At 43.3% G+C, this 26,626-nt stretch overlaps 1 protein-coding gene across 1 annotated transcript; it reads right to left on the bottom strand.

The window, feature by feature from the left end:
• Positions 1-25,778, bottom strand: LOC119661410 (UDP-glycosyltransferase UGT5-like). The gene is given in 5 exon segments (XM_038070744.1): positions 1-764; positions 766-1,032; positions 1,034-1,405; positions 1,407-1,627; positions 25,405-25,778. Coding segments are annotated over 5 exon segments (1,560 nt in total). The 5' UTR covers positions 25,646-25,778; the 3' UTR covers positions 1-305.
• Positions 25,779-26,626: the final 848 nt, after the last annotated feature.

Here is a 26,626-nt window from a genome sequence, read left to right as displayed (position 1 = left end):
TCTAGGGTGTTTATATCATTTTATTACCAAAAATTACAAGTCAGTTTATAAGTGTTGATAAATGTAAATTAGTTTTCAACTGACGATGCTTCTGAGTAATGTAATTACCAGTATAGTGAAGTTAAACAATTGTTTTACTTAAATTCTTGAATCAACAATTTATTTGCTATTAAAGTTTATTCAAATTCAAATACAAGGAATTAAAGCTATATCCATATTTCATTTATTTTTATCTGTTTTCATCTTCATCAACTCAAGAACTACCCTTACTTCATTACTTTTATATGAGCATCACTAGTTTATCGTTATTTATGTTTCTTTTCTGGTCCGTATCGTTCCTTTCGATCACACACTAAAGAACTTAATGCTGAAAATGCGCTTTTGAGAGCGTACATAATTATTGCAATGATTGCGAAAATAATCGCTAATGCGTCTATATTATGATATTGAATGAAGGACAACTCTTGTCCAGCTGACTTCATATGTGGTGCTCCATTATGTCTGGCCACGTACTCCACCCAAAATACTGCAGTCTCCAGTGGCGTTTGTGGTTGATTTCGGTAACGATCTGATATTTTTTTCATGTGATCAGCATATTTTATATTCGTTAAAACTTCATTGACAGCCGCCATGAAATGCTCTTCGTCGAGATGTTCCAGGTCAACTTTTTTTCCAAATCCCGCCTTCTCGGCAAGTGCCATATTGAGGGGTTGATCGCCGAAAACTGGTATTCCAACAATAGGAACTCCATGGTAAACTGATTCAGGTAGTACTTAGTAAGCCTCCATGTGTAATAAAAAGCTTAATGTTTGGGTGTGCCAAGATATCATCTTGAGGAAACCAGGATTTGATCAAAACATTGTCGGGTTTCCCCGGGAGAGATTCATCTTCCCATTTCCATAATATTTTTTGTTTCAGTGTTCTGAACACTGCTAATATGGCATTTCGTTTTTCCACTGGAAAGTGAACGCCTTTCAAATTTGATCCCATTGAGAAGTATATTGCGCCATCTTTTGCTGAATCAAGGAAATCTCTGGATGTCTGCTGGAAGAGGCTTGGGTTTTCGATTCACTTGCAACCCTCCCACCTCAATCATATTTACAGCATACGGCCTTGGCCTTCCCAGACTGAAATGGGTATTCAGCAGCACCAGCGAAACATTTTTTGTTATATCACGGAAGTCTGGCTTTGGGTCCGGGAAGTACTGATCGTATAGCTTCTCTTGCATGGGTATGTGATACCATTCGTATAGGATATGATCTATTGTTTCGGTTATTATATTGTGAACTCGTTCTAATAAAGTCATTCTATCTGTGTAAGGGAGAAACGCATTCGGTACGTAGGAGGGTGGGCTTGGAGAGCCTACGAGTCGTGTTGTAAACCCCGAAGCACCAAACGTCGAGACATGCTACCACTGGGGCATGAAAATGATGGCTAAAACCCAAAAATGCTTCTATTGCGAATGCTTCGCAAATAATCACATCGAATTTCTGCTTTGAGTTCATTAGCTCCTGGACTCCCTTCGATTGTAATGTTGCATTTACTGTAGTCGCTCCCAAATTGTATAACATAAGAAACGTTTGGAATATGTACATACTTTTCATTTCGAAGAAATTGGGCGTGAATCCTGCAAAAATAAATTTGGTAATTACTAAGTGTGTGGCTCGACTTTTTATATGCTGTTAAAAAACGGAATTTGGGACAGGAACCTATATAATTCGGACTTTGAGATTCTGTGGTTCTTCCGATAAAGAAACACTGGGTGCTCTGATATGAAAGTTCTGAAATGCAATTTTATGTATTTTGTTAGCATGTGATTTTTATCTGCTATGTGATACCGTCAGCCATAATGTCTTAAGGCGCATAATTTCTCATAGAAAACGAGATTTTCACTTAATAAACTTTACTAGCGATATTAGGATTTGAACTAAATAGGCATTCTATATTTTTTGAAAAGTCAGCAATTCAATCAGTAACAGTGCCTTTTCTTTTTATCCTGACACCACCAAAACGGTACCTGATTGGGCTAGTTATGTTCACTAAAAATGTTAGGTAGAGCAACATGTAAATGAAAATCCAACTGGTGCAAACAGTATTTGGAAGTGCATCCCTCATCCAAAGTAGCATGGAAATATCATGTCTAGGAACATCCGATATCCTGCCGACCGCTTTAAAGCATTCAGTTGGAAGTGAAAAGATTGATGCATACGCTTGATACGGCTACGCGTGGAAAAGCTGTCAATCGTAGAGTCTTGGCACCATTGGAAAATTCTTAGGCAACCATCATATAGTATTGCTCTCAAAGCTACAGATCATACGGTTTGAAGGGGGGAGTCTGTAGAAATTTCAAAGTGAAGTTCGTTGTTCTTTAGATTTCATAGGAGTAGGTATAGGGATATAGGATTATTCATCATCATCAACGGCGCAACAACCGGTATCCGGTCTAGGCCTGCCTTAATAAGGAACTCCAGACATCCCGGTTTTGCGCCGAGGTCCACCAATTCGATATCCCTACGATATCCTGACCTACGCCATCGCTCCATCTTAGGCAGGGTCTCCCTCGTCTTCTTTTTCTACCACAGATATTGCCCTTATAGACTTTCCGAGCTGGAACATCCTCATCCATACGGATTAAGTGATCCCGCTCACCATAACCAATTGGGCCGGATTTTATCCACAACCTGAAGGTAATGGTATCGCTCATAGATTTCGTCTTTATGTAGGCTACGGAATCGTCCATCGTCATGTAGGAGTGTTCTCTCGAACGCGGCCAAGAGTTCGTCATTTTTCTTGCTAAGAACCCAAGTTTCCGAAGAATACATGAGGACTGGCAAGCTCATTGTCTTGTACAGTAAGACGCAATGAGACGTTTAGAGCGGAACAGTTTTTATAAGCTGAAGTAGGCTCGGTTGGCTGACAACAACCGTGCGCGGATTTCATCATCGTAGCTGTTATCGGTTGTGATTTTCGACCCTAGATAGGAGAAATTATCAACGGTCTCAAAGTTGTAGTCTCCTATCTTTACTCTTCTTCCCCCGATTTGATCTTGTTGGCTTGGTTGGTTTTCGGTGCTGACGTTGCCACCATATATTTTGTCTTGCCTTCATTGATGTACAGCCCAAGATCTCGCGCCGCCTCCTCGATCTGGATAAAGGCAGTTTGTACGTCTGATAGTGGTGATTCTAGGATGAACTTAAGGCGGGTTTTGCAGCCAATTACTAAAAATTATAATTATAACTCCGCCGAAGCCGGTCCCAAGCCCGGTTGTGAAAGGAGGAGGGATAGATAGCTTCAGTCTGAATGGCTGTACGCCACCGCAGCGTCTCAGGGGGTAGGTGAGGAAAGTGCAGGAACTTTGCAGTCTTGCAGATTACTCACTAAGGAAGCTATCTACACACCTGGCAGCTAGAGATAAAATGCACCACCGAAAAATGAGAAGAAGGAGAAATTTAAGGTCCGGTACGGATAACCGGCGGGAGTCGTCTGACTTGGTGACTGGGTCGGGCTCTCGTAATGGACAGCACGGCGTCGAAACCGCTAGTCGTGGGGCGGTTCGACGTCTAGGCGCCACGACGACCAGGAGCACAGCTCCGCCTGCTGCAGCTGTTTCGCCACAATCTGTGGCGACCACTTCAGCAGGTTCGCGTAGGAAGCGGATGAAATGGACTGAAGAAATGAACCTCTTCATCATCCGCTCCTACTACGAAATAACGGCGGGGGCGGGTACAACATCTTACCGCCCCTTGTTGCACCAGAGATTCGTCGAGCGTTTCCCGCAATTCGCGCACGTGACTGTGCAGCGAGTCGCAGACCAGTACCGCTTCATCACTCGCAGTGACACAATCCCGGCCACCATCAGGGAACGTGTTCGACTTGAAGTCATCGGGGAAACTGGTGACCGAGAGTCGATGGGGGCAGAGGCGGCGGCGTCAACAACACCACGCCGCACTGCAGGCAACAGGTTCAGTACTCGCCGAAGCACTCTTCTCCACCGTCCAGCTGAGGTTTCCGCTGAAGTTCGGGACGAATTCCAAAGAGCGTGTATAGAATTCTCGGATATGGATCCTTTGCATAGACCAGGTATTCCCAGGCTCTATGCATCTCCAGCAACTCCGGGAATTCTATCTCAAATCAATGATGAGATTGCGTCTCGACTGTGTGCTGATATGTCGCTGCTGCAACTACAATCACTTGTGTATTGTGGTGCAGTTGCGGCTATCAGATTGCACGGTCAGAAGATTCGCTTTCGCGTTATTGGTTTGAGTGACAAAAGAGATCCACCATGGAAAATTCGTCTGGAACGTCGGCGGGATTCACTAAGGCAGGACATTGCTAGACTGATTCAGATCAGCACTGGCAATGCCAGCTGACGGGTGAGAAATAAAGTGCAGAGGGTTTACCGGAACTATGCCATCCTCTGTGAGACATCCGTAGTTGAAATTCTGGACACACTAAAACAGAAACTTTCTGTCATATGCAGTCGGTTACGACGGTATGGCGAAAGTTATTCCAGACGTGTCCAGAATGCAACATACGCGAGGAACCAGCGGAGCTTTTTCAGATCTCTCAACGAATCCCAACCAGACCGCCCAGACAATACAGTTCTCGGTGACGGAAGCGAAAGAGTATTGGGGTGGACTTTGGGGGTTACCTGCCCAGCATGCTGAGCATGCTGAGTGGATCACCACCGAAGGCACCCGCCATGCCAATACACCTGGCATGAATTTCGCGGATGTTACCGAAGAGGAAGTTCGACGAGCTATAAACATCTCGAAGAACTGGAGGGGCCCAGGTCTGGATCGGGTGCAGAATTTCTGGTATAAGAAATTTACCAGCGTACACAGTCGGTTGGCACGCAGTATAAATGAGGTCATGAGTCGGCCGGAGGAATTTCCACCTTTCCTCACTGCGGGAATTACCTACATTATCCCTAAGAAGGACACGGTGCAGGACCCCGCAGACACAAGACCGATCACTTGCTTACCAACCCTCTACAAATTCATCACGTCCATTATTAGTGGAAGGATCAATGCGCACCTCGAGACCAACAACATTCTGTCCGAGGAGCAGAAGGGCTGCCGAGTTGGGTCAAGGGGTTGCAAAGAGTAACTCATTATCGACTCGGTAGTTGTAGGACAAGCAACTAGAGGCCAAAGAAACCTCTTCAGTTGCTATATCGATTATGCCAAGGCTTTTGATAGCGTTCCGCATACCTGGCTAATCGACATCCTACAACTGTATCGCATTGATCCGAAACTAATAAAGTTTTTGGCGACAGTCATGGAATGGTGGCATACCACCCTATCAGTGCGTACATCTGAGGGTGCTAATGCCTCATAGCCCATCCGTATTCGGGGGGGCATCTTCCAGGGGGATTCATTGAGTCCTCTTTGGTTTTGTATGGCACTGAACCCCCTTTCATGGCTACTGAATGATGCTAGAGGGCATGGTTTTGCAATAAAATATGGCCTACGTGCTAAGTGCGAACTGACACACTTGATGTACCTAGATGACATCAAGCTGTATGCTGGTACTGACAACCATCTTAGAAGTCTGTTGCGAATAATAGACATGTTCAGCCGTGATATTCGGATGGAGTTTGGATTAGACAAATGTCGAATCCAAGCCATTCGCAAAGGTCATCACGAGCCGCATGCCGGACATAGCATTGGTGACCTCCACATCGAAGCTATGACCGAGACAGACTTCTACAAGTACCTAGGAATTCTGCAAGGAACCCATGCTCGAGTTGGTGATCTGAAGGAAGCTCTGCTGTCCGAATTCCTGTGACGTGTGAAGCTGGTGCTGAAATCGCATCTCTCGGGGAAGAATAAAATAAGCGCGTTGAATGTATTCGCTATCCCTTCACTGGCTTATGCATTCGGAATATTGCCGTGGACGAAGACCGACCTGGAAAACGTCCAGCGGCGGATACGGACAACTATGTCCAAATTCCGAATGCATCACCCAAAGTCTGCCGTGGAGCGGATGAACCTGCCTCGTGACATCGGAGGTAGGGGCGTGGTTGACGTGGCGGCACAATATCATCGCCAAGTCGACTCGCTGCGCGCTTATTTTTACAGTAAAGAGCAAGCGAGTCCCTTGCATGCGGCTGTCTGTAAGGCAGACTGTGGACTGACTCCACTTAACTTGAAGGATCGATCTTTCAATCCTTTGAGTGGGGTGAAGTCGGACCAGGAGCGGATCGAGGAATGGAAGTCGAAGGCAATGCACGGTAAACACGTGAATTGTCTTTGGCAACCATTTGTCCATTTGCATCTGTCGAACAGGTGGCTGTGTGCTGGGGAGCTCTTTGCTGAGACGGAGGGGTTCATGTGTGCCATTCAGGATGGCGTGGTCGCCACCCGAGCTTATAAAAAGCTCATCATGAAAGAACGGGTGGAGAACGACCAGTGCAGAATGTGTGGTTCGGCGTTAGAGACGTTGGACCATCTCATTTCTGGCTGTACTGTTATGGCACCGGTGCAATACATCACCAGGCATAATGCTGTATGTAAGGTTATCCATCAAAACCTTGCATATAAGCATGGGCTGATCACGGGAACATGTCCGGTTTACCGATATGAGCCGCAAGCAGTACTTGATAGTTCTGCTTACAGCATGTATTGGGACCGGCAAGTTCTGACTGATCGCCATACCGCACACAACAAGCCTGACGTACTGCTAGTTGACAAGACGGGTCGCTCCGCGTATATTATTGATGTTGCTATCCCCCATAATAGCAACATTGAACGGAAATACGTGGAGAAGAAGGTGAACTATGAGCCATTGGCTCGTGAAATCAAAGAAATTTGGCGTCTCGAGCGGGTGGTTGTAGTTCCCATAATATTGTCAGCTACAGGTATTGTACCTAAATCCCTGACGGCTTCCCTTGATGTCCTGGGACTTTCGCACAGTCTGGTTCAAACCATGCAGAAGTACACCATTCTGCATACGTGCTCAATGTTGCGGGGAGTACTCGACGGATTCTCCCACTGACCTACCACCGGCCACCACCACCAGTGCCCCTTTAGTTTTTAAGTAGGTAGGATCGTCCGAGCCTAAATGCTTGGCACTTAGTGCTAGTATTAGGTAAAATCCGGCATCTGCCGAGATTGTGATAACTCGGAAATAATAATAGATATTATTAGCTTTATTTGAACAGATATTGGTATTTAGGGTGAGAGCCTAGGCACCATATAGTGGCATCTTCCTGATTCGTTTTCAGATTTTTCGGTAAAGTAGTTTCTGCGAATGGGTCCGTGAAAGAAATGAACAGATGTTAAAACTAAGACCGACATCAGAAAGTACTAATCGTTACATTTCATTTGATATCCCACATGACTACCCCCGTTTTGCATATATGGGGACCCCTCCTTAAGTTTGACCTAGAATGATGTAGTTCACTGAATGCGTGAGCGTTCGTAGTTCCCATCTGTCCACCAAATTTGGTGTCAATTACTGCAACCGTTTCCGAGAAACATGCGTGTGACAGATAGGCAGAGAGACTGCCGGACAGACAGACAGACAGTAAACCGATTTAAATAAGGGTTTACTTCACACGAAACCTTAAAAATGCTGAAAATTTAAATATTTTTTTTAAATGCAATTCTGCAAAATTTTTAATTTTGATTATTTTCAGCTGCATTGAGCTTCATGCTCTGAGAAAAGAAATTAGTGATGTAAAATTAAAAGTTTTTTGGTTTCAGATAAAAAGTGAAGTCTCTACGTAATGCCAAATTAAAACCTGTTTGATTTCAAATAAAAATTGGAGCCGCTACACGTCTCGCAATTGGAGAACTCTAGCCACAATGCTCAGCAGGTTAATGTCGTACAACTTTCTTATTTAAATTTTTAAAAAATATCTATATTTGATTGAGTTGTATTTAATTCTTCCCACTAAAAAAGAAAGTCCTAAAAAGGACGTCAAAATAGGGCTTCTAATGTGATTGTGCCCTTAATTCATATGGGTAAGCATGGTCGAACCGGGAAAGTCTGTAAAGAAGACGTTGAAGACCCTGCCTCAAATGGATCGGTGGCATAGTCCCTACTAAGGCAGGCGTAGACCGCATACCGGTCATTACGCTGTTGACAACGATAAATTCCACTGCATATTTTTTTTCATTTTAATTTGCCAACATTACACGCAAAGCGCATTTCAGATAGTAAAAAACTTGCCAATGTGACGTACTTTGAAGGTGGCATAAATTCAGCTTTCTGTTGGTTCAAACCATTTCATTAGATAATTTTGCATCATACTCTACTTTTTGATTTGTTCCTAGATTATGCTGCTTGTAGTACTCATAAACTTGTTCATCCCTATAGCCTCGACAATGTGCCAAGGATCATAGATAGTTCTTGCTGCGAATACGCAGCGGCGAATTTACTTTGCATTAAGGCTTTAGGCATGGTCAAATAGGTAACGTTCGATCATCTAAGTGTCGTGAGAACTAAGTTCATGCAAGTTCGTTGCATAAGTGAAATTCACCCTACGGCGATAACAGTTCAATCAACTCGCGATCTGCACGTAATTTCCCGGAGGAGATTGTGTAACAGGATTGAAAGTAACAATTACTTACTTCCCACCAAATTTCAGGCTTGGGGCCATCGAGTCACAATGGGGGTCACTTTCCAAAGCACAGTCCTAGCTTGATATTTAGCTTATTTACCTTCAATGCAACCCTCACAATAATTGCATTACCTTTCCCATCATTTTCCACTTAAAAGTATTAGCGAGCATCAAGTCAGTTACGCGACCGGTCACTGGAATATGTCAGAGTAAAATATAAACTAAGCATATAATCCCTCAAGTATCTAAGTGTAATCTCGCGGTGTTTCCTAGCAATCAAATTATTTGAAATAATTTTTCCTGGAACCACGTGCTCTCTCAGTGCTAACAAGGCTGCTGGGGAGAGGGGGCAGACTTGACAACAAGTTTCTACAAAAACTATTATTTGGAAAGCTGTAAGCGTAACCCATATGGACTTAAGTTGCAGTGCATGTACTAGTATGGTTGCCATTTACGCTTAAATTGAATATAGCGCGTCAACCACGACTAAGCACCTTGATTGATGGTTTGCTGAAATATGTGTGCCACCAACAACGACTTCCCGAGGCTTGCCCCCCATTCCCAGTATATGGCCTAGCCCCCACCCCTTCCGCCTTCTCATCGATAAGTCCGCGAGCATTTATTCCGCACAAAGACGAAGTTCTTTATTTGTTATTATCTCAGGCCAGAATATCCCAATGACAGCTAAGAGCAGGGACAACGAAGAACTATATTCCGAGCACTGTCCCACAATAATCAGTAGGGTGTTAATATGGTCAGTGCAGGAGGATCACGAGTGGAAACCAGCCTGCTCTCTGGGATCAAGCAGTGTACTGTAGGATAGACTGACGCGGAATATAGCACCCTGAAGCCTACCTATTTCTCTCGGAGGGTGAATTGCGTCTCCTCTAGAGCAATGTGTAGCTGTTCAGGAGCCAAGCCTCTCGTCTAGCAAGACCGTTAGTAAGTGATGATAGCCACATTCTATACGATCCAGGGTGTTATGCGAACCGTGCCCATTGGATAGTTTGCAGTCGGGGGTAACTGACTGTATTCGAACGAAGCCGCACTGATACCTGGCCACCTCAGTGAGTAAGTTAGACCTTACCGTGCTAAGGGGGGCTATGGCATGGTGGACTTCCTAACCTCCATAATCGTGCGAGTCAAATGAGTACCAGCAGTAAAAATAAAAAAAACTAAAACCAATACAGGTTAATCAGGCGGAGGCATATCTCCGAAATACTGAGAGCCAGGTGATTACACCCAAGAAGGGAGAAGTTGGGACGTCAAGCAGTGGATCCAAAATGAGCATTGGTATACTGCGTGGACAACAACCAACAAACGGCACTGCTCAAAAAAGCAAGGACTAGCAAAAGCAGGTCTGAGATAAATATATCAGACGCCAGGAAGGAGGCAGGTCTTAGTGCGCAGGTGCTAAATGGGCCCTGCGCTACCTGAAGGAGGGTATGAAACCAGAAGAGGCCCTAAGGAAGGTCCAGGATAGACCTAAGCCATCTTTTCTGGGGCCAAGAAAGTGAGGAGCAGCAGATATTAGCCCGCATGAAGGAAATGCTCCCAAACAATCCAAACCTGAACCCAAAGAGGGAAAGAACCCGGGCAGGTCAGGAGTGAAGGCAGGACTCAGGAAGCCCGTCATTAACTATGCTAGTGCGGTCAAAGGCATTCGAATATTTCCCGAACAAATACTCACTCGTAAGGAGCAGGAAACCATTGAAGACCTCGTCGTCACCCAAATGTGCGAGGGATGGACTTCGAAACTTGTTTTCACCGGGATGCACTTTCGACCAGGTCGTATACTCGTGGACTGCGCGACGGAAGATACTTCAGAATGGATTAGGACCATAGTCCCTAAATTGCTAGATTGGGAAGGGGCAGAACTGTCAACATATGCGTAGACGGGGGAGAGGAGTCGATGATCGATCCTGGGGGCAATCAAACGTCGGAGTTGCCATATCAACTATCGATTTGGCAACATACCCGTGCATGTGCTGCGCACAGGGAAAAGCCGAGGAAAGACACCCCGAAAGAGACATCGGATGAAAAGCATACCGAGGTCCCCGAAGAAGTCTCCAAAGCCATAGAGGCGGAAAAGACTGGATCAACCAGGGAAGTAGACGTGAAGAGCAGAAGCTGGATTCCTAGGGCTTAGGGTGGACAGCGACGCTCAGGAATGCGCCATGTCGGAGGTGGAGGGCGATACTCCAACAGTGGAGAAGAGCTCCAAACAATAATGGAGCCAATGGGCAGCAATAAGATAGGCCAGATAAACCTCCACCATACGAAAACTGCATCTGTGGTAATTAAGTGAAAGTTTCAAAGAAAACTTTGGAATGGTGCTGGCTCGGGAGCCCTAGGTGTACCGGGGGCAGATTCGCGGCATGGAGGAAGCATGTAGGTAATTTGGGACTCCTCTTGTGAAAAACTGAGAGCTTGTATAATTCTTAAACGTAATTTAAAATATATACAATATGTCTTTCAGAGTTCCTGAACGGGGCCCTTATGGCTATCTAAGTCTTATTAGAAGTCGGAAAGAGAACTTGAAAGACAGTCGTCACATTGGGATACTTCCCAGGAACCGAAATCCAGGCTCCACCGGAACAAGTCGCTAAACTGGGGAAGTATTGTGAGAAGAGGGTGTTACCACTTCTCCTCTGCTGTCATGCCACCGCCCATCGCGAAGTGTGGGGAAGCAGCGACACCTAATCGAAGAGGAGAGTACCTTTTTGAATTTATCCTTAGCAATAAGTTAGAAATATATAACTCAGGGAATAATCCTACATTTATGACTAGCACTGGATAGGAGGTACTAGACACTAGCTCTAGGAAATACTCTAATGAGCGCGATGGTCAGGAATTGGAGGGTGTCGGATGAGTCCCTCTATGTCTAATCACAGAATAATCACAACTCCGAAATAAAAAGAATAATGAGGAATCACAGGAGGGACGGATTGGGAATCCTATGCAACGCACTTGAGCAACAACATTGCCCACCTTCAAGGGCGCGGTGACATCAGGAGCGAACTACGAACTAGAAACAGTGGTGGAAAAAATTAAAACACAGTCGGCATTGACGGTCATGAGACCAACTGTCCTGGCTAAGACAGTCAAGTCATCAGGGGATGTACCATGGTGGAACAGGAACCTGGCTAGGATGAGAACTAGAGGCACGAAAACTTTTCAACCAGGCAAAACTAAACCGGGGACTGCACTAGGTAAAAAATGCACTGACTGCGGATAGCAACACGATCAGGGAAGCAAAACGGAACAGCTTCAGGAAATTCTGTGAACGGATCGAACAGATCACGGAAGCAGCCAGGCTTTACAAGGCTGTAGCCAAAAACGGGGCAGTATCCTCTATCTGTTTGAAGAAGGAAGATGGGGCATTTGCCGAGAATGAGGAGGACAGGGTACAGCCTGCTTCTCAGAACTCATTTCCCGGGGTCCTATCCCACGGTGGGAAGCGACAACATTCTGCCTGACATCCCAACAACGAATAAAAGATGAAGAAAGGAGAAATAGAAACTAGCAAAAGCGGGTATGCTCAGAAGCTAGGGTAAGGTTGGCAGTAGGGAACTTTCAAACCACTGAAATCAAGCGCATTAGATGGCATTTTCCTAGCACTTATCCAGAGAGGCCTAGGAATCATCTCAGAGTCTCTTCTGAGGATGGTAAGGGGGAGCATAGCACTGGGATATATACCTAGGGCATGGATATGGGCAAAAGTGATCTTTATTCCGAAAGCGGGTAAAAACGATCCTTTTCACCCTAAATTTTTCAGACTAATTTGCCTAACATCGCTTCGTACTCAAAACGGTGGAGAAGGTCGACAACTATATTAGAACTAACGTTCTAAAGCGTAATTCCCAACATCACTGTCAACACGCTTATCGGGCAGGACGGTCAACATGAAGCTGCTCTGTATCAGCTGGCGGATATACTACGGGATGCCATAGAAACAAAAGAAATTGCACTGTGTGCGTTTTTGGATGTCGAAGGAGCATTCGACAACACATCGCACACAGAGATACAAGTCCCTGAGCTGCAAGGGAGTTGGAGCATTCTGGATGGGCGAAATGCTACAAAGCAGGCAAATAGTGCTGTCATGAATACCTACTCAAGGTTGTCCACATGGTGGGGTACTATCGCTGCTTATGTGGATGAACTCCTGGACGTGCTAACATATACTGAAATACAGGTGCAGGATTATGCGGACGACATTGTTTTAATTTGTAGGGGCAAATATGACAATACTCTATGTGATAGAATCCAAACAGGACTAAGGGTTACTAATGCCTGGTGCAGGAAGGTGGGACTACGGATCAATCCAGACAAAATCACCATAGTACCATTCACTAGGAGACAATCACAACTCCGAACACATAAACTTGATTAGCTGAGAGCCATAAAGTTACATGACATGGAGGTGAAACGAGAAACAGAGGTCAAATATTTGAGAATTACGCTAGACCAAAAATTACTCTGGAAAACACATGTCGGAAACACTTGTCGGAAAGCCACGAGGGCTCTGATGACTTGTAGGCCCGTAGCAGGAAAAATAGGGTTGCAGTCCGAAGATACTACTTTAAATATATACTGCAATAGTAAGGTCCTACCTATGGAGCAGTAATTTGGAGAGAAAAAACTGAACGCAGCACACAAGTCAGGGAATTACACAAATTCTAAAGACTGGCTTGCGTGTGTATCAGTGGGGCAATGAGGACATGCCCAACGGCATATGTACATACAGATGCAGGCAAAGGAGGGCAATATTCAGGATGGCCGGGAGTATCAGTGAGGCGAGGAGCTGCCTAAACCGAAAGAAGATTGATATTCTTTCTAGAGGGTATCCCGAATTACTGATATCAAAGGATAACATGGCAAGGAGGTTTCACTTTGATAAGAGTTTGAAACACGTTGGAGTAACAAGGCAAACTGGGAGAGCGTGGCTACGACATACGGCTAAAACCTGTAACTGATTACTTGGTACACTGACGAATCCTTTACAGCATAGGGAACGGGTGCCGGTGTCATTGGTCCAAGGAAAATGTACTTGGAGCCAATAGGTAGGTACACTAGCTTTTTCCAAGCGGAAATATACGCCATAGACAGATCTGGGTCCTTTAATCTCCAAAGGAACTACAGGGGGCAGAACACTGTTATTCTCAACGACTAGACAAGCAGCGATCAAGGCACTTAGGTCCAACCATAAGAACTCTAAATTGGTATGGGAATGCCTTGAGAGACTGAATACACTAAGCACATCCATGATTGCCAGTACCACATTATTGTGAAACGACTCGTCCAACAAGGTCTGGATACTCTAGGTTCCAGGCCATGCTGGCTTGAAAGTAAACCAGGTAGCGGACGAACTAGCCAGGAAGGGAGCAGGGACACCTTTACACGGGCTAGAACCCTTCTGTGGGGGTTAATACCAGATGCAAAGTTGAAACATCTGGAAGTAGGGAATATACTAAAGTTCCTGACAATTATACTATAATTAATAAGTACACTATAACCAGCAAAAGGGGCACAATAGTTCTTTAAGGACGCGGTGCGACTTTCCCTTAACAAAATAATAATAATGATCAAGCTTTCGATATGTTCTTTGACGCATTCTAGTATTATTTTAGCTATTATCCTTTCAACAGCAGGGCCAGACTCAAAACGTGTACGCTTTTTTGGAATCTTAAAGATCATCTACTTTTCTGGGGAAGGTCTCAGATTTCCAATATTTCCGTGCGAGTGTATCGTGATTTGAAGTCGGATACCAGTCGACTGTAGCTATGAATGTGAACCTGAGTCAAATCAGGGTCAATCTTGGACAAGCGCAATGCTGACCACATTGCCTTCTATGGGGTACTGTAATCGTGTAGTGTACCGTTACGGTTTTCAATGAAGCGATCTAACACACTTCAAGGCTTATTATTGTTATTATAATGGCCGAAATGCTTTCACTACTGCTTGAAGAAACAGTCCGGAACCGCATGTTACGGTGGCTAGCCATTTTTCCACCAGAGAAAGAACCTCTCCGGGTGTAACACTGGTTAAAAGCCAAGGTGAAGAGTTCTTTCTACCTCTTCAGTTGTTCATCATCGTGGATGAAAGGTCGACCGTTGACGTCCTTCACAGGACCATCGAAAGATTTACGACCACATGCAAGCTCTCTCGTGATGCGGTATACATTTCCCAAATCATTGAGTTCTGCGGCATCTTCCGCTTCCCTGACCAGCGCAATAGCAAATTCTCTCTACTGAATTTCTCACGCCCGCCACCACCCACAGCGATCAGTAGAGCCTTAAACTCCTTCCGTTCATTGATCCGCTTTCACGACTCCGCAGCCAGACAGATCTTATGACACGCCTTCCGGACGTGGCCGAAGACTTATGTAGCCCCCGAGAAAAGAGCACTTTTGATGGCGGCCCAATGCTGATTAATATTCGCAGCAAGTGCTCTGTGCTCGAACAATGTGCCACCAATGACAAGACGGTGGAAGTTGCAGAAATGTGCGAACCTCCCATCGCTACCGCTACGGTCGCCAAGACCGTGCTTCCCCTTCACATGTCCGAGCAAGGTGCTGTCAGATTCCACCTTGGCGTTAAGATCATTCATCACGATCACAATGTCACCTTTAGGAAGCTTCCCCTAAACCGCGTTTAATTGGCCGTAGAAAGCATCCTTCTTCATTACATCGGAAGTCTCCGTTGGTGCATAACATCATGCAATTGTGATGCTCCATAACCTGGACCGACATCTTGCAATTGAAAGTCTGCCAGAAAACGACCCCCTGGTCAAAAGACCGCGCCTTTCGGTAACCGTCAAAAGCAACTCGACACCGGATTCGAGCCTACTACCACTTGCCTTTCCAGAGTGCAAAAGCACATTGCCATTAGTGTGGCAAGGGGATGAGGAGTCCCACCAACTTCCTTCGCTTAGCCGCGAAATGTCAAGTTTATATCGCTGGAAATCCCCACTGAAGTTGGAGAAAGCAAGCATTCTCAGAACTCTCGCCACCGTCGTCAAGGAGCGTGCGCACATTCCAGAAACCAATCATAGTCCGTTTTCAATAGCCAAAAGGTTAAAGTCGTTGTCCTAAGGCGTTATTGACGTTTCAGTAGCAATAAAGTTTTAAAATTTGCAATTTGCTAGTTCACAAATTTCTGTCCTTTTTAGTCACCTTTTATGACGAGCAGGGAAAAGTTTGAGTATATTCTTAAGCCCCAACTCCCAGGATCCTCCAGACAAAGCAAATTCCGTTTTGGGCTACAGATTCCTCAAAAATTTTAGCCCGATGCAATGATCTGAGAGTTTAGTTTAGTAGGATCCAGAGCGGAAAACAGGCGTTCTTTGTCGGTCAAACTTGCAAGGTCTTCTTTGACACGCTTCAGGCGAATTTTGGCTAATATGTTCGGGACAAAAAGGGATGGAAATTCCCCTCCCGTTGTCATATTGAAGTTAAAAGCCGTATAATGGAATTTTAACAATCTTTCCCATCTCCTACCCATTGGGAAAGTTCTTAAATTGCCCAGGATTGACTGCTGAGTGGAAGTAGCAATTCTGCAGAGATTGCATCCGAAAAGTTCCACAGAGGGAACCTCAAGGCAGTCGAATGTCTTCCGCTAGATCGATGAGATAACAGTATTTCCAATTTTTAGACAAGGCTGCGGAGGCAGATCGAGGCAAAATCCAGTTTGGCGCTATCATCAGGTGAAATCTCTCTGCCTAATATATAAATTGATCAAAGCCAACGATACCCTACGTAGTAAAACAGATAGGAAGAGTGCGACGACCCATCCAATGGAGAACTTTGGTTACATGGGTATTAATCTTCAATCCGATCCTACTTGCTTCTGCCTTCGAAATCCAGTGCTATTTGACAAAGGTCCATGGCTCGGTGAAAATCAAACAGATGTTAGCAGCATAGTCGAAGTGTTTTAGAAAAGATGCTATGGTCAACTCTTCCATGTCCTCTGGACAAGGAAGCATAAAGAGCGTCAATGATGACAAGAAAAAATAATATCGGTAGCAAGGTGCAACCCTGGCGCTCTACTGTTTTTCGGGAATCACCGATTTGCATAGAGCACTCCAAATACAGCAGAAACCAGCCTGCTCTCTGTCGATTGCCTTATGACAAGCTCCTGTACTCGAACAATGTGCCACCAATGAGGAGGCGGTGAAAACTGCAGTAAATCCACAAACCTTCCACCATTATCGGTACGGGCGGCAAGACCATGTTTCCTCATCACATGATAGAGTAAGGTCTTGTGAGGCCTCAGCTTGGCATTCGGATCACCCCCCATGATCACAACATTACCTTTAGGAAGCCTTTTCTCTATTGCGTCTAATTGTTCATAGAAGGTATCCTTCTCTGCTAAAAACTGCCAGAACTGGTTTGCTCTGCCGGAGAAGGATAGAAGTAATTCTCGGACGTACAGGGCCATATCTCTTCTGTCAGCCTTTGGATTATGGTCCAGCCACTGGGGGTGGAAATATACCAGATTGTATGGTTTCCGAACTGACGGGTCTGCATGTGGAAAAGCTTCCCCTTTTCCGTTGTGGAAACAAATACATCTTTGGAATCGCATTTGACTAGGTAAGTGCTATCGAACCTTCGTGTAGCTGCAAGAAATTAGGGCTGTGGAAGAGCTACTCCTATGGTAGGAAAAGCATTTGTCCAAGATGTCAATGGGCGTGTGTGGAGCGCCGCTGCCCACAGGGATCTATTACAGGTTCATTTATATGGAACCTGATGACGGATGAGCTGTTGGGTGAGTTTAGTTCACGGGGTTCAGGGTTACGCATGGGTATTGAGTACATGTCTCTTAAAGTCAGTATGGCGGCCTTAGCCCGTCACAATGCTGCTGTAAGGCAACTCCCGTTATCCGGCACTCGTCAAGTTAAATAGAGCGAAGTTCAAATACGGGAAGACAGTGACTATACTTGGGAGTCTCAATCGCGGAAAGTATTTGCGAGCATGTCATGACCTACATGAACGGGCCTAGTTGCCGTTGCGCTCAGTTGTGTTGTCTTGTGATGTCTTATATGCGGCAATCGACTATTGTAAAGATTTCGTTGTGTTTTTCCGTACTGAGCTGATTCTAATCAACCCGTCCCCATGTCTTGAGATCTTGAGATCAGATCCGAGTCTACAATGGACTCATCTCAAGTGATTCTTTCCGTCAGTCCTCATCGGAGACTATGAGGCCCTCTGTCACATATGCCCCAGGTAACTCCTTGGGCGATGCGTGGCCCGGTTATCCACGGTTGCCTCCTAGTGGAAGCTCCTTGGTGGTTGTAATTGTGAACTCGAGCGTGGAATTGCGCTTTTCAACTTGAGCCCACTAACTCTTAGTTGTGGCTGAAGTTTTAGATAGGTTTCGGATCCACTGGTATGGATGCTGAATCTGCACTAATTATAAACCAGTATCGCGGTACCAGTCACGGTGGAACTCTGATCGTGGTCTCCAAATCATTCTGTGTTCCAGGAGGCCGTAGATTACGCCTGCATGGCAGATACTTACGATGTGATGTTCCTTAACCTGGACGGGAAGCTTTCAGTCTGAATCCTGTCAGAAACCGGCTTCTAGGTCGGGAGAGCGCATCTTGTAGTATCCTTCAGTGACAATCTGATTCACATTTGCTACTATTTCACTTTCCAGAGAATAAAAACACGTTGCCGCAAAAGGAAAGAGGATCGCTTCGCTTAGGCATAGAATACCCAGCTTATATCGCTGGAATACTCGCTTGTCGTAGCCATGGACATGCCCTATCTGGGACGTTGTTGACATTTCAGAAGACTGCCAATCCGCAAGTTCCTATCCTTTTAGTGTCCCTTTACGATAAGTAGAGAAGGCTTTCAGTATATTTTTAAACTCCAACTAACAGGCCAGAGGTACACTCCTATAGCCTGTAGATTTTTACTTGCTATTAGAAGACTTTGCAGTAGGCGAACTACTAGCCTTAATAAACAGGTATGGTGTCCAAGAGTAAGCTGACGATATTTGCAACTCTTGGAAAAAGGTCTATATACTAGTCTCAAAACTTGAATAGCAATAGACCCAAACGAGACCAGCCCTTTGGCTTTTACCAAAAAGAGAAAGCTAAATGAACTCAGAACTGGAATACCGGCCTTGAATTTGTTTTCACTGTTTCCAAATATTTACGTGAGCCAATATAAGGGTTAAAGCTTAAAATTCTCGTTTTCAATGTTAGTCACAAGATGGCTCTGAGTGGTTCGTGTATTTGATAATACCTAAATTAATGTTCAATCGAAAATAGTATCGGACACAATTAACATTCCAAGATTTCACGTCTAACAACACCCAATCTTGACTTTTTACTACCAAAAGTACTAAATGAAATTCATGAGGAACTCAATACTTTTTCTCATTTTTCAATACTTTTTCAGTTAGATAGGTACTTTTCAATATTTTTCAACAGAAGTCGAAACAAAGTTATAGATATTTGGCAATATCACGTTTTGTGAAGGAAAAAATGATCAAAAAAAGATGAACTGGTAACGATACGATGTCTGTGAAACGACAAAAGCAATGTAACGGTTTCAGTGAATACACATCATAAAAGTTATGAGAGAACCCACTAACATCAGTTGGAACGATCCCCTGGAGAAGCAGTTAAAAAACGACGCTACCTCATTCTCAATTCACAGAAAAGTCTGTTTAAAAGCGCTATGTGAGGACATACACCGGCGGACAATTACACTTTAGCGCTGAATATTTTGGGTAGCGAGGTTTCGTATTCGCCCGACCAGAACAAATTAAAAATTACCAGGAAAACAGCCAGCCTTTCTGAAAGAGTATGTTATAAAAATCTTATACTTTTGATATTCAGTTTGGTGGTCTGGCAAAAGTAAAAACAACCTATTTGAGTGACATAGAAAGCAGTATGCCCATAGGTGAGTCAATACGGTGTAACTAGTAACTAGTGACATGCATGTAACTGTTAGGCAAGATGGGGGGAATCAGTTAATTTGGGATTTCAAAGCGACCACAGTGAGTAGATTGATTAACGTTTTGTGCTTTGATTTGTTCAGAATGCCACCTTAGGTGCACTGCAACCGTTGGTCTTCCAGCAGGACAACGACCCACTTCCTTTTCGCCACAAGAACAGTTGTCCATGCCAACTTTATATGCCTCCCCAGTCGGTATACCATAAACGGTACATCTCCTCAAGAAATGATGATTAGGGATTATGGAAAATTGGGAGCTTTCCCGATTCAACACCTTTCCAATCCGATGAATCATTTTACAGCCGTAATTGAATACATAACATTAAAATTGAAATGGAAATTCAAATTTCGTTGATTTTGAATCAGGATCCTTGCATTTTTCTTGTTGTGCCAATACTTTTATATTATGTGGGAAAAAATGGTCTGGTGTTTTCTTTAAATCGTCCGATAGCGTTTAATTGTGCGTTCTTTAACCTTCTCTCTCCTAGAACATTTTTTGGCAGTGTACGAACAATACACGATGCAAATGGACATGACACAAAGTATAAGCAGCAGATATGAAAATCGTTTCTTCTGGCTTGAATCTAAATATGCTTAGATAAAAGTCCGGCTTTGTCACTATTTTTTTAAGACCATATTTTTTTCGCTCTCGGCAACACTAACCACATCCCTGATTGCCAGTACCACATTACTGTGAAACGGTCCTGTATATAAGTCATGGAAATTTCTGCTTCTTTTCAAAACAACTGTTAGTTTATTTTTCTGGTTAGATATTTCCTCGAATCTGGTTTCTTGAAACAGCTCATTTTCGAATCCTTTTACAGATTCATTTAATCCTAATTCCCGCAAGACTGAGGAGGACAAAACAAGTCGGGAAGCTACACGCTTCAGCTATAAAAGGTTTTATGTTCTCCTATGTAAGAACGATGAGTGTATGACATTTCCGTGTGTACGTAGTTAAAAATTCAATTGCCAAGCTATTCAATTTAAAAAGCCATTTATACAAATAATTTGATCCTGAAAGCATTGTGTTGATAATAGTCAACCTCATACGCTTCACACTAGGAGTTCAATATTATTAGCAAATGTGAAGAAGTTAACCTACAACAGATACAAATAAGACTGTGTTCATCTTATGTGAGAAATTTCCTATGCACGTTATTCTATCCGTAAGTTATATTGCTTGGGTCATATTACGACCCACTCAAAAAGAAAATTGGCTTTAAGTCTCTTCCGCGAGACTGATCCTTTAAACACTTGAGTTCTTTTTATAACACTTTATTTATTCTTATAAGTACACTTGTATAAAATTCACTTAATAACTTTAATAACTCTTTTATGAATGGCTCGATTAATAGAATGACTTCGATCGACTTCTGTATTCTGAGACTGTTTTGTAGAAAGACTGCTCCGTAAGAAAGATGCGATAAAAAAGACTTCCGTATCCTAAAACTATTCGGTAAAAAAGACAAGCTCTCGAACTGTTACCCTATATTTATTTATTGTAAGACAAAGGATGAAAAATGCTGATAATGCCACCTCAAGGTCAGTATTGATATTGGGTGTAACTCGTACGTAGCTAAAAATTCAAAATATTCCTTGACATATCCAACTCCTCTGTTTATATACGTTCACTTTAGATGATCATGCATGACGTCTTAGATTGCGATAAATTCAGGAAAAATACACAATTTTGACCTTCTATAACTTTGTTAATAATAGTTGGATTTCTTCCCAACTTTCCAAAATTATGTACGTAATTTTTTATAAGCGTATCAAATTTTGTACTTCTAGGAAGGGTTTTCGCGTAAATTTCTAGAATATGGAAATATAACTTTAACTTTATTTGAGCAGATATCGGAATGGGATATATTTTGAAGCCTGGATTTTGTACAGATTCACCATTATGAATTTTTCAGGTTTTTCCGGTTGGATAGGTTCTGAGAACCAGACCCGTTACACTTTTTGGGGCACACATTTTGAGCCTCCACTGCCGTATGTTTCACCAAGTGCCATAGCCCCCCTAAACTCAGTATAAAATGGTGCCAATTGCTATATGTAAAGGGACTAGGCGACACTAGCTCTCACCAAATTCCTAACAATTGGTTCAGCTGTTTCCGAATAAATCGGGCGTGACAGACAGACGGACAAACAGATATTGAATCGATTCTAATAAGGGTTTGGTTCACATAAGCCTTAAAAAGGGCTGAGGAGAAATATATTCTTCACGAATGGAATTTTAATATTTCACTCCAATATCCATTATTCTCGTTAATTATGGCGTCAGCAATTTATTTACATGGCTTAAGATGCAGTAAATTTAGGCGAAATTGATAAGTTTGAACTGCTATACCTTTGACAATATTGACTGTATTTTGATGAAACTTGGCGTGCGTATGCGCAATACTGTACCCTATGTTGGTGTACTCCTAGGATGAACTTAAGGGGTTTTTCAGTCAATTTCTACAAGTTAATAATATACTGTTAGTAAGTTTATTTGAATAGATATCGGACTGACACATATTTCGGAAAGTACTAATCGAGACTTTTGACCATTTGATATTCCGTCAAAAAAAATTTACATCCCCCTTTTGAATGCATGGGAACCTCTTTTTGGCAGTCCAAGGCAAGAGTTATAATATATATGTGGATGATTTTTTAAGGTTTTGCGTAAAACAAAACCTTATTAAGATCGATTCACTGCCAGTTAAAAATTATGGTTTGTCTGGCTGTTTGTCTGCCTATCACACGCATTTTTCTCCAAAACGGCTGAATCCATCCGAACGAAATTTGGTGGATAGATGAAAATTATGAAATCCTACATATACAGTGAGTAGCATAAATTTAGGTGGAGTTTAAAGGGGGCTCTCTATATATGCAAAGGGGGATTTAAACAATTTTTTTCAGCGGATATACTCGTGTAGGGTATGAAAGGTCTCAATTAGTACTTTTCGAAACTGATATTAGTTTTGGCGTCTATTAGTCTCAAAGTTAAGGCAATTCAAACTTATCAATTTCGTGCGAATTTACCGCATCCTATGCCATACACTTGGAGGAGTTGGAGGTCCCGCTAACTGAAGAAGACGGACAAATACTGCCACCAGCAAGTATAGGAGAAACAGTCCGTGCAATTCATGGGCTTAAAAATCATAAGTCGCCAGGAGCCGATGGAATTACAGCCGAATTAGTTAAATATGGAGGCGATCAATTACACCTAGTGGCTCATCAACTTATGCTCAAGGTATGGGACAGCGAATCAATGCCTGACGACTGGCAAAGAGGCATTATCTGTCTCATACATAAAAAGGGAGATATCACACAGTCGAGCAATTATAGAGGTATCACGTTGCTGAGTACCATCTATAAGATAGTCTCCGCTATCTTGAAAGGCCGGATATCCATACGCTGAGAATATCATTGGCCCATACCGAAGAGGCTTCACTCCAGGCAAATCAGCAACAGATCAGATTTTCCCTTTGCGGCAAGCGATGGAAAAACTGATGGAATATGGGCATCAGATACACCATCTATTCATCGACTTTAAAGCCGTCTATGATAGCATAACCAGGGTAAAACTGTAGACTGCAATGAGAGAATTCGGTATCCCAACGAAATTGATAAGACTAGGTTGACCCTGACCAATGTGCAAGGTCCAGATAAAAACAGCAGGATCACTCTCAAGAGCATCCGGCATCAACCACGGTCTACGACAGCGGAATGCCCTATCATACGTCCTATTTAACCTGGCCCAGGAGAAAGTTATCTGTTATGCTGAGGTAAATGCGAGGAGTACGATCCTCTTTAAGTCCGCCCAACTATTGGCCTATGGAAGAACCACCGGAGACGTACAAACCTTCATCCAGATCGAGCAGGCGGCGCGAGACCTTGAGCTGCACTTTAATCAAGGCAAGACAAAATATATGGTGGGAACGTCAGTACCGAAAACCTAACCAAGCAACAACATCAAACCACACTGGTCAAACGGGAAGAATAAAGATAGCAGACTACAACTTTGAGACCGTTAATAATTTCTCCTATCACAACCGATAACAGCTACGACGATGAAATCCGCGCACGATTGTTGACAGCGAACAGAGCCTATTTCAGCTTACAAAAACTGTTCCGCTCCAAACCTCGACAATGATCTTGCCAGTCCTCATGTATTCCTCGGAGAATTGGGTCCTTAGCAAGAAAAATTGTGCGTTCGAGAGAAGAATCTTCCGAAGAATTTTTGGCCCCCTACATGAGGATGGACGATTCCGTAGCCTACGTAACGACGAAACCTATGAGCGATGCCATGACCGTCAGGTTGAGGATAAAATCCGGCTCAATAGGTTACGGTGGGCAGGTGACTTAATCACTATAATAATAATAATCGTTGGCGCAACAATCCATGTTGGATCAGGGCCTTGAAGTGTGTTAGAGCACTTCATTCAAGACCGTAACGGTACACTAGGAGGCAATGTGGTCAGCATTGCGCTCGCCCGAGATTATTACCCTGATTTGACTCAGGTACTCATTCACAGCTGAGTCGACTGGTATCCGACGTCAAATCACGATACAAATCCCACTGCCACCAACGAGATTTGAACCGCGACCTTCCGTACGACAGCCTTGCGCTCTAACCACTCAGCTGTCCGGACACTATCAATCACTATGAATAAGGATAAACCACCCCGCAAAGTTTATAAGGGCAATATCTATGGTAGGAAAAGAAGACGAGGCAGACCCTGCCTGAGATGGAGCGATGACGTAGGTCAAGACGCCAGACAGCTTTTAGGAATATCGAATTGGTGGACCTCGGCGCAAAACCGGGATGTCTGGAGTTCCTAATTAAGGCAAGCCTAGACCGGATACCGGTTGTTGCGCCGTTGATGATGATGATGGTGCCATACGAATAAGATGCTGACGTCATAATTAACGAGAATAATTGACATTCGAATGAAATATTAAAATTCCATTCATGAAGAATCTACTTCTCCCCAGCCCTATTGAAGTAAACAAAGTATTGAAGTAAAACAAAACTTTATTAAAATCGGTTTACTGTCTGTCTGTCTGTCCGTCTGCCTGTCTGTCTGTTTATCTGTCTGTCACATGCATTTTTCTCGGAGACGGTTACAGCGATTAACACCAAATTTGGTGGAAAGGTGGGAACTATGAACGCTTACGCATACCGTGAGTTAAATTATTCTACGTCAAATTTAAGGTGGGGAGTGAGGGGGGTTGAAAGTGATCATTTCTTTAACGGACCCATTCTCAGAAACTACCCAATCGAAAAATCTGAAAAAAATCAAGAGGCTGCCACTATATGGAGCATAGGCCCTACATGCCGATATCCTTTGGAATAAAGTTAATAATAGTATATTACTGTAATTGGCTGCAAAACCTTCCTAGCACGACGAAATTTTGGAGTAATGTAGACTATGTTATAGAGCATGATCCTACCAGGTTTGATGGAAATCGCTCTATTGCTAACAAAGTTATAATGGGTCAATTGTCACTTTTTTGCAAATTCAAAACTTTGAGTGTCAATATCAGTAGAAAGTGCATATTCTCTCCTAATATATGCATATATTACGTGCTACGTACTAATGTGACAAATTCACACTCAAATGTATTTATAAAAGAAATACACAAAACCGTTCATACCTGAAGCGTCCAGCTTCCGGTTTCCCGACTTGTTATTTTATATAGTATTCTGCCGCAATTTTAAATGTATGATATTATTCATGGGAATGACATAATGATGTCATAGTTTTCAAACACTGATGAAACACTATTTATTTGACTCTATTTTAACTCAGCTTGAAAGCTTGAAGGTGCTTTAACTATACAATTTGCGGATGATTCGAAATTTGAAAGGACTCACCATTAACCAATTCTGAACTAGGGGTAGTGACAATATCATTAACATTTTTTGCTGGCGGTTTCGTGGAGAAGGGAGAAATCATAGTGACTTCATGCCCTTTCTCGGCTAACTCACGTACAAGTGCTGAACCCACGAAGTAGTGAGATTTTGCTAAAGTCGGGAAAATCGCCAGAATTTTGTATGCATCGTTGAGGCCGATGAGGACCAGTACGAGCATTGCCAAACCTTTAAGCAACCACATTATGGACACACAATTTCACAACACCGCTCAATTTTGGGGCTTGATGACCCTTTCTAGTAACTCTTACGTACTCCCTGCATGACAACAGTTTGGAAACTAAACCCCAAAAGTTGTGGACAACCAAAAAATTATTAGACACTCTGAGCATATCTCTAGTAGCAAGTCAGATAGGATGACATGTACATCTACAATTGCTATAATAGATCAAATAATAGACTGTAAGCCTGATAAGATCGGGCCGCAACTCTATAAATGAGTCTCTAGCAGCTTGCACGCAACTAAAAATGTATATTCGGTTGACCTACGACAATTTCCCGGTTTATTCTGGAATCTCTTTATCTGTAATTTATTTATTAATGGTTAGCAATTTCTGCTGTTGAAAGCGTCGTGAGGAAAATTAACTTCATATTTTTTTATAGATAATCAGATTTTTAGTCTACTATATTTCAACTTCTAACTTAGGGTGATTGGTGAATTAATTAGGAACGTCCCTAGTTAAACTGAATGGCGTATTGAATCTACGACGGACCAGATTTAAAAACTGTTTTATTTATTTATTTATTAATCAAAACTAAAAATTTTGTTGGTATTGTTGTTGTATTGGTGTCCGGATAGCTGCGTGGTTAGAGCACAAGGCTGTCGTACGGAAGTTCAGCGGTTCGAATCTCGCTGGTGACAGTGAGATTTGTATCGTGATTTGACGTCGGATACCAGTCGACTCAGAGTACCTGAGTCAAATCAGGGTAATAATCTCGCGCGAGCGTAATGCTGACCACATTGCCTCCTACAGTGTAGTACAGTGTACCGTTTCTGTCTTGAATGAGCTGCTCTAACATACTTCAAGGACTTGATCCAACATGGATTGTTGCACCTAACGATTATTATTCTTATCATCATCAACGGCGCAACAACCGGTATCCGGTCTAGGCCTGCCTTAATAAGGAACTCCAGACATCCCGGTTTTGCGCCGAGGTCCACCAA

The sequence above is a fragment of the Hermetia illucens genome, chromosome 1 (assembly GCF_905115235.1).
Source record: "Hermetia illucens chromosome 1, iHerIll2.2.curated.20191125, whole genome shotgun sequence".
Lineage (NCBI taxonomy): Eukaryota > Metazoa > Arthropoda > Insecta > Diptera > Stratiomyidae > Hermetia > Hermetia illucens.
Note: the sequence above shows the minus strand (reverse complement) of the source record. Positions and strands in the feature narration are given on the sequence as shown.